We start from the raw sequence: 8718 nt of genomic DNA, 5'->3' as shown, positions 1-8718 counted from the left end.
TCAGGTTAATGAGTAAAACTCTCAGTTTCTGTCCATCACTTGGAAAAGATACATTTGTAGGGAATACCATCACGTGTTTTTCACATTTACAGAAAATTGTATGAGACTAATAGACAATTTTCTGGCCCCCATCTCCAATAGGAATTCTTTGCATGAATTACCAAATTTTAAAATGTACAGTTGGAAGGAAGGAATGAGAAGGCTAGAGAATAGCAGAGTTTTATGATTTTCAGTGCCATACCAGATAGGTAAAGGTTTCCTTCTACTGGCGAAGTTGAGGAACAGCTGTTATCTGATAGGCATTTCATGACCAGGGTTTAGCAAAAAGAAGCTCTGCAGTACTCTAATCCCCCCCCCCCCCAATATCTCCCAAAATTTATTGATAGCATTTAACTGCATGTAGGGTCTTACTATGGTAACAGACCTGCCTAAAAGTGATGGCTTCAGGTACTTGAGAGTAGACAGATCGGCCCCTACTCTAAACACTGTAACTGGAGCATAATGTTAATCATACTCTTCTTTACCCTTTACATCTTCTTTATCTAATGGGGGAAACTACAAGTAATTAAGGGGTTATTTTTAATACTGAAAAATGTAATGACTGTGGTTTTGTTCTTCTGATGGTTTGCTAGTTTAATTAAATAAAAAGAAGGAATGTGAAAAGGAAAACTTTCAGAAGCAGAAAGTGATGAAAGAAAAAAAAAACACCTTATCCTACAAAATACTTAAATTCAGAGACATGGGTCAAAAACACAGCAGCGTGCAAAAGGCTTTGAACAAACACCAGTTGCTCAAGTTCTACACTGAGACAGGGACTTTAAGACATCATCATGATCCGCAGGTGGTTGTTGCAATTTTGCCTTGTGCTTAGGGTGACCAGACAGCAAATGTGAAAAATCGGGACGGGGGAGGGGGGTAATAGGAGCCTATATAAGAAAAAAAAAACCCAAAAGCGGGACTGTCCCTATAAAATCGGGACATCTGGTCACCCTGCTTGTGCTTCTCTTCTCCAGTGAAATCTCATGTCTGGACTATAACAGAATTTATGTTCTACAAACCAGAATGAACAATGAGAGTTTAGAGCATCTGGACAAAATGGGTGGCAACTTTCCCTTCCAATGTCTAAATGAAAGGACAGCTTTCAAGCCCAGAAATATCCTCAAGATCCGACTGTCCCAGCAAGAGAATGCCAAAGTAACCATCCAGCAGATCCTCCAAGAGCTCTTCCATATCTTTAACAACAATCTCACCCAAGCTGCCTGGAATTGGACTTCCATAAAGGAATTCCAGAATGGACTTCACCAGCAGATTGAGAAGCTGGAGACGTGTTTGAGTGCTGAGATGGAAAAGGAGGTAACCTACCCAGGAAATGAAAACCTCCTTCTCAGCAGCCTGAAACTGAAGAGATACTTCCAGACAATAGACGATTTCCTGAAAGAAAAGCAATACAGCTGGTGTGCCTGGGAGATCATCCGTGTGGAAATATCCAGATGTTTTCTCATTCTCTACATACTCACAAAGAGACTTGAAAATGAAGGTACCATATTTTCTTTTTTCCTAGAAAAAGTCAAATATTATTTGAATAAAACAGCTGGAGAGAGATGGTTGATAGGTTTATAACTCCTAATACGTAGGACCCAATCTTTCTCCCATAGTAATATTATGCATACAGTTATTTCAAACACATGTTCGAATCTTTTTAGAGTAGCATATAACTTAGTGCTTCTGTACCACACATAATATTCTATATGAAAAATATACAAATATCTCATAACTGCTAACTAATGACAAAAATATTGTTAAGTGATAACTAACCATACAAATATAACTTTGCCCAGTAAGTGTCTAAGCTGGGGAAAAGAACAGTGAGAAGCCCCCTTTCAACAACTGCCTCGTTAGACAACTTTCCAGTTCGGACACCAGAAAATGGAGGGTCTGTGTTCACACACTTCTATCCCATCATCTAATTCTGCACATGGGGATTGCCGAGGGTTCTTATTCTGCTTTTCTTTGTTTTATTTACCCCTAAATTCAACAGCTTTAGTAACATCTGGTTAGAAAAAGGTGGCCCATATTTGGCATTTGAAACTGCGTGTTTGACCCATTCCCCTTTTTCATTCCAGCACATGATGCTTCGAGTAATGATGTTATGAAAACCGCTGAGTGACACCACACCTCCACTGGAGTCCTTCGTCTCTAAGTTGATTCTACAAGAAGCACCTTTCGAGACTCTTTTCAGTCCATCTTGAATTAAGCAAACTGTTAAACTTCAACTGCACTATTTATATACTACTTGCCATTACTGGACTGATTTATTCACATGAGAAAATGTAAAACAGAAGATTTTGCTGAAAATATTGCAGAAGACAACGTAGTATTTGAACCGAAGGAGACAAACATTACTATTTCTTAATCACTGATATGTGTTTGCTCCGAATTTGCCTTGGATTTCCTACATCTCATGCTAAATACCCTCACAAGCTGCCTGGAATGACAGTCGCATAGAAAGATCCTGACATGGACTCATAAGCAAGGGAAACTTCTGGAGGTGTATTTCGCTGCAAGGATAACAAAGAAACAAGAATATCCCAGTTTCTAGGTCATTTATAATTAGGCACTTTTGAATTTTAAACTAGTGCAAATATATATTCTTTTCCTCCACTGTGAAAATATTTTCAGATCATTTTACTGGATTTGTAAAAGTGTTTTTATATTGGTCCATTTATATTTATTCACAATATTAATGTATTGCTTTTAATTATTTTTTTCAGAGGTTTTATAATATTTATAAATAATTTGTTTATACAAAATAGCAACCTACAGCAGTAGTGATTTGTATTAATTAGATTTTTTTTTTAAAAACAGAGACCCAATAAAAATCTTCTCTTGTTTTACCTTAAGACTCCAGTTCAGCAAAGGACTTGTAAACATTTGCCTAACTTTAAGTCCACGAGCTTCCCTTTGACATAAGTGGTGAAACTTGGGAATATGCTAAAGTACGTTGTGAACATAACCCTGATTCAGCAGTGACTCCATAAGAAAAATAGTTATGGTAATTAGTTTCACCACTCCAACAGATCACACACCACAACCTCAACTCTGCAGCTTTTGTGTTTCTGCCTGTTACCAGATTATTTTTCCCCACAATAGTTAAATATTACCTGAAAGCAAAACAAAACAAAATAAAACAAAAACAAAAACTAGCCATTGGATCAAATCTTGTAAGGATCTCTCTCCGCCAAGTTTGGGTATGTAGATAGTATTTTTGAAGAGCTATTTGTCAGTCATAGCACTGTCTAGGATTAATTTAAACCAGACCCGAAATCTGGAGATTTCTTATTTAAAGGTTTTTAAAAGAAGTCAAACAACCACTACATTAAATGTTCAAATAGTAAAAAAAAACAAATTGTGTGTGAATTTTTACAGATTGGCAGCCTGCCTTTGGGAAAACAACAGGAATGCATGTCCCATTTTAAATCCCTTTTGTAACACAATCCAAACTATGGAGTTTCTAATAGGAGACTGTAAATTCTTCACAGTCAACAGATGGCAGCATTGCAGAAGCTTTTGCCCTCGGTTCTCTTTATCTGAGGCAGGGGTCGACAACCTTTCAGAAGTGGTGTGCCAAGTCTTCATTTATTCACTTTAATTTAAGGTTTCGCATGCCGGTAATACATTTTAATGTTTTTTAGAAGGTCTCTCTCTATAGGTCTATATATAATATAACTAAACTAGTGTTCTATTGTAAAATAAACAAGGTTTTCAAAATGTTTAAGAAGCTTCATTTAAAATTAAATTAAAATGTTGATTTTACGCCGCCGGCCCGTTCAGCCCGCTGCTGGTCTGGGGTTCTGTTCACCTAGGCCGGCAGTGGCTGAGCGGGGCTTGCAACCGGGACCCCGGCTGGCAAGGGTCCGGCAGCCAGAACCTCAGACCGGCAGTGGGCTCAGCCTACTGCAGCTCAGGGGTTCCATCCACCGGCTCCTGCCAGCCGGGATCCTGGCTGCCAGACCCGCTTAGCCCGCTGCCGGTCTGGGGTCCCGGCCCTGCCCACATACAGTGGGTACCTACCTTCTCCCTGGTTCTGGCCCATTCTCTTCCTCTCTCTGCACTGAGCTGAGGGTGAGAGTGCACTGAGCACAGGGCTGGGGGTGAAGGGTCTGGCCAGGAGCTAGAGTGAGGGAGGGGGCTCAGAGTTGGGGCAGGAGGTTTGAGTGTGGGGCATTTACCTGGGCAGCTCCCATTTGGTGCAAGGGGTGCAGGTGGGAATGTGTGGGGGTGCCAGAGTCAGGGCTGGGGTCGTGTGGGGGGGTGAAGGAGTCAATCAGAGGGCTGAGTCTGTATGAGGGGGATACAGGGCTCATGGCAGGGACCTGGGGTGTGTGCGGGGCTCAGGGCAGAGGGCTGGGTGTGTGTGTGGGGGGGGGGGCAGGGCAGAGGGCTGGAGGGGATATGCCTCATTCCACCCCCCCTTCCCCTAGCCCCGCCCCCGCCATACCCTAGCCCTGCCCCATCCACTCCCTCCTATTTCCTACCCCCTGACTGCCCCCCTTAGAACCCCCAACCCCCCTGCTCCTTGTCCCCTGACTACCCCTCCTGGGACCCCTGCCCATAACTGCCCCCCAGGACCTCATCCTCTATCTAAGCCTCCCTGCTCCTTGTTCCCTGACTACCCCCCTAGGACCCTACCCCCTACCTGTCCCCTGACTGCCCCGACCCTTATCCACACCCCCGCCCCCAGACAGACCCTCGGGACTCCCATACCTATCCAACCGCTCCCTGCCCCCTGACAGGACACCCAGAACTCCCGACACATATAACCCCCCCTGCTCCCTGCCTGCCCACCCCAACCCCTCTCCACACCCCTGCCTCCTGACAGGACCCCCAGAACTGCCGACTCATCCAACCCCTCCCCCAGTTCCTTGTCCCCTGACCACTCCCTCCAGAGACCCCCTACCCTAACTGCCCCCCCAGAACCCTACTTGCTCCCTGTCCCCTGACTGCCCTGACCCCTATCCACCCCCCACCCCCTGACAGACCCCGGAACTCCCATGCCCCATCCAACCCCCCCTGCTCCCTGACTGCCCCCTCCAGAGACCCCCCGGCCCTAACCACCCCACCCGGGATCCCACCCCCTATCCAAACCCACCCTGCTCCCTGTTCCCTGTCTGCCCCCACCCCTTATCCAACCCCCCCAGACCCCTTACCATGAGGCTCCTAGCAGCATGTTTGGCTCCGCACAGAGCCAGACACGCTGCCCCACGGGAGCGGTCAGCCCCACCCCTCAGAGCACTGCACGTGCGGAGGCATGGCTCCAGGGGCAGGGGGAAGGTAGGGGAGGGGCCGGAGGCTTGCCGTGCCGGGAGAGTGGGGCCATTTGCCCACCCCTGCATTAGGGTGTGCCTGGGCACATCTGGCACACCCCGTGCGCAGACCTATGGCCCCTGCCCCCGCTGGGGGGGGGAGCGGAGAGCGCAGAAGAGCGGGCTGGGCTGGGCAGGATTTTTAATGGCACGCTGCTGCCTGCCGGGACTCCAAAATCACCACCTCCAAAATGTATCTCCCCCTTTCTGGTGGAACATGGCAGTCCTGGTGAAACCTGGGAGCCATACAAACTCTTCAAACTCTAACTACTTCATTACCTGTATAGTGCAGAGAGGAATCTCCTGACATTCATCTCATCATATTGTTTTTAAGCTGTGCTATGTGGAAGAATCCATTCATCTATTGAAGAAGCCATTTGATGATACGTATCATCTAAGATTTCAGGCTTACCCATGGGAAAGCCAACCACAGGGGGATAAAAAGGGAGAAAATGCTACCAATGCATCCTCACTTAAGCTCACCTTTATCCTTCCACTGGCAGGCAGGAGGGGATACATGCAGGTTTGTCTCCAGCCTTCATCATAGAAACAGATGAGCCTCTGGCATCTACACAGAACACAAGGTCTTTTCACACAGAGCTGAGGAGTGTCTGCATCAGTTATCGGGACCAGTCAGAGCCCCGTTCCGGTCCCTGTCAGCGTGGTTCCATTACAGCCATGCAACCAGGGCTTCTTTCAGGCTGCAGTTGCCTCAGACACTCTCTATAAGTGTCATTTCTGTGCAGTTGACATGGCGAGATGCACCCACCAGACCTGTACTAGCACTGCTCCAGTCCAATGCGCGTCTGCTCACTCCAGGCCCCGCACGTGGATCAGAACAGTATGGAGAACAATCCAAGAGGGAACTATGTGCAAAAGCATCTGACTCCATGGCACCTCATCTCACCCGACACACACTTCCATGTGGCACAGGTAAGAGTCACAAGCAGAGGGCTCTATCCCTGCATGGATCCTCTGCAGCAGGCTCTTGTAGCCAACTTTTCTCAAATAATTAGTTGTTAGCCTACTTGCTGCAGGGAAGATGAAAGTAGGGGTGCTAGGGTTAAGCAGCTTCAAGTAATATTAGCAAGTGAATGCATGGTCTCCATTAGATACAGGGTTTACAGTTTTGTTCAATGGCTTTCAGCCAGGGCCGGCTCCAGGCAACAGGCAACCAAGCACGTGCTTGGGGCGCCACCTGGTAAGGGGTGGCCAATCTTGGGGTGGTGGGGGGCAGCGCGGTGTGGCGCTCGGCGGGGGGGGGGGGTTCCGGCGGCGCAGCGCTCGGTGGAGGGTGTTCGGCGGCGCGGCGCTCCGCGGGGAGGGGTTCGGCAGCGCGGCGCTCGGCTGGGGGTGTTTGGCGGAGCGGTGCTCTGTGGGGCGCGGGGGGTGTTCGGCAGTGCAGCGGGGGCTGTGCGGCGGCACGGTGCTCCACAGGGGGACGGGGGTGTTCGGCAGCGCGGCGGGGGCCGTTCGGCGGCGCGGCGCTCGGCGGGGGGTGTTCAGCGGCGCTCCGCTCGGCGGGGGATGTTGGGCGGCGCTCCGCGTGGGGGGGGTTCAGCAGCGCGGAGGGGGGCGACGGTTGTTCGGCGGCGCGGCGCTCGGCGGGGGGGGTTTCGGCGGCGCGGCACTCGGTGGGGGGGGTGTTACGGCGCTTTTTTTTGCTGCTTGGGGCGGCAAAAAAGTTAGAGCAGGCCCTGCTTTCAGCAGCCACACTAACAATTATTCCAGTGCTCCTGTATTGCTGTTACCATACAGATTTACTGAAAAAGAGGATTTGGCTCCCCCAACTCCCATCACCCTGTGATTACTCTGTTACCTTACCCGCTCCTAGTATTCATACTATTCATTCCCCTCTCTCCTCAACATCTTCCTCTGGACTTCACCCTGGTGTGGAATAAACATCCCCAACACCCATGGAAAGTATTGTGAAAATGGGGAGCATAGCCCATGGCAATCTCAGGGCTCTGGTAAGTCTGCTTTCCAGAAACTTTCATGTAGCAGATACAAAAATCTGAAATTTCTTAGAAAAGTGCAGGAAGACTTGGGAGACTCTAACCAAATTAATATGTACAAAAATGTTTTCATGGTTTCTTCGTGCGATTTTTCCCCTTTCTAATGTCAGTGAAAAGAGTTTTCTTTTTGGATGAAAACAGATTTTTCTACCATGATGGAAAAATCCAGCACAACAGTCTGTGCTCGGGGAAGAGAACCAGAAAATGAAATGTGACCACAGGACTAGAAAGCAGCGAATTAAACAGAAAGAAAAAGACTGAAGCCTCCAGAAGGGAAAAATTTAAAAAAAAACAGAAAATGATGAAACAAAAATTCGGCTACCAAATATTTATATTCGGAGACATGAAGGAAAGACACAGCAGTCTACGACGGACCCTCAACAAACTCCAGGCTCACGGTTCCACACAAAGAAAAGGACGGTATAGACATCATCATGACCTCCAGGTGTTTGCTGCATGTTTGCCTCGTACTGCTCTTCTCCACTGAAATCTCATCTCGGCTCTGTACCATGCTTCACTTCCAGCAGAACAAAGTGAACAAGGAGAGCTTGGAGCTTCTGCAGAAAATGAGCGGAAATTTCCCCTCACAATGCATAAATGAAAGGACGGCTTTCAAACCCACCCAGGATGTTGTCCAACTCCCAGTGTCCCAGAAGGAGAATGCCAAGGTGGCAATCCAAGAGATCCTCCAAGAGATCTTCAACATCTTTAGCAAAAACCTCACCCAAAGTGCTTGGGATGGGACATCCCTAGTCAGGTTCCAAAATGGACTTTACCAGCAAATTCAGCGGCTGGAGGCATGTTTGAGAGCACAGATGGAGAAGGAATTAACCAACCCCGAAAGCGAGGCCCTCCAGCTCACCAGTCGGAGAGTGAAACAATACTTTCAGGGGATAGATGCTTTCCTGAAAGAAAAGCAATACAGCCTGTGTGCCTGGGAGATCATTCGCATGGAAATACCCAGATGTTTTGTACTGATTGACAAACTCACTAGAAGCCTTAGTAACTAAGGTACAGTACAAAGCTTTTCCCTGTAGTAAATGAACTAACATTAGTGTAATTTTTACAGCTGAACAGAGATAGGGGATATTTTATAACTCTGCTTATATAGGGCCTGATCCTTCTTCTACAGGGTCTATGGCCAAATAGCAATAGATTTCCATGGCAGCAGCTTTCGGCTCTTCCTGTCCTGTGCTGGAAATGGATTTGCAATTACAAGGATTTATTTTGGGGGGTTTCTACTATTATTTATTTTTGCACATCTTCATAATCTCTCACATATCAGTACTGTTATGCAGTAGGTAATTGGCAGACCATGCAACAAAGTACACATATGTGGA

At 47.4% G+C, this 8718-nt stretch overlaps 2 protein-coding genes across 2 annotated transcripts; both read left to right on the top strand.

Annotated features, from left to right (window-relative positions):
- Nucleotides 1-830: 830 nt before the first annotated feature.
- LOC135879887 (interferon beta-like) lies at nt 831-2167 on the top strand. Its single transcript, XM_065405919.1, has 3 exons — nt 831-860; nt 994-1537; nt 2124-2167. The coding sequence occupies exons 1-3, from the start codon at nt 831-833 to the stop codon at nt 2165-2167; spliced, it is 618 nt and encodes a 205-aa protein (XP_065261991.1).
- A 5645-nt stretch (nt 2168-7812) lies between these two features.
- On the top strand, nt 7813-8388 carry LOC135880615 (interferon beta-like). Its single transcript, XM_065406961.1, has one exon. It carries the CDS (start codon nt 7813-7815, stop codon nt 8386-8388), a length of 576 nt encoding a protein of 191 aa, XP_065263033.1.
- Nucleotides 8389-8718: the final 330 nt, after the last annotated feature.

Source organism: Emys orbicularis, chromosome 6, assembly GCF_028017835.1.
Source record: "Emys orbicularis isolate rEmyOrb1 chromosome 6, rEmyOrb1.hap1, whole genome shotgun sequence".
NCBI classification, from domain to species: Eukaryota; Metazoa; Chordata; order Testudines; family Emydidae; genus Emys; species Emys orbicularis.
Note: the sequence above shows the minus strand (reverse complement) of the source record. Positions and strands in the feature narration are given on the sequence as shown.

Bases quoted from the DNA above. Each gene is read 5' to 3' on its own strand.
- LOC135880615 (XM_065406961.1), top strand. From the start codon at position 7,813: ATGACCTCCAGGTGTTTGCTGCATGTTTGCCTCGTACTGCTCTTCTCC.
- LOC135879887 (XM_065405919.1), top strand. From the start codon at position 831: ATGATCCGCAGGTGGTTGTTGCAATTTTGC. The intron at 861-993 runs CTTGTGCTTAGG...CTGGTCACCCTG, and splicing joins GGTGGTTGTTGCAATTTTGC to CTTGTGCTTCTCTTCTCCAG. The intron at 1,538-2,123 runs GTACCATATTTT...TTTTCATTCCAG, and splicing joins AAAGAGACTTGAAAATGAAG to CACATGATGCTTCGAGTAAT.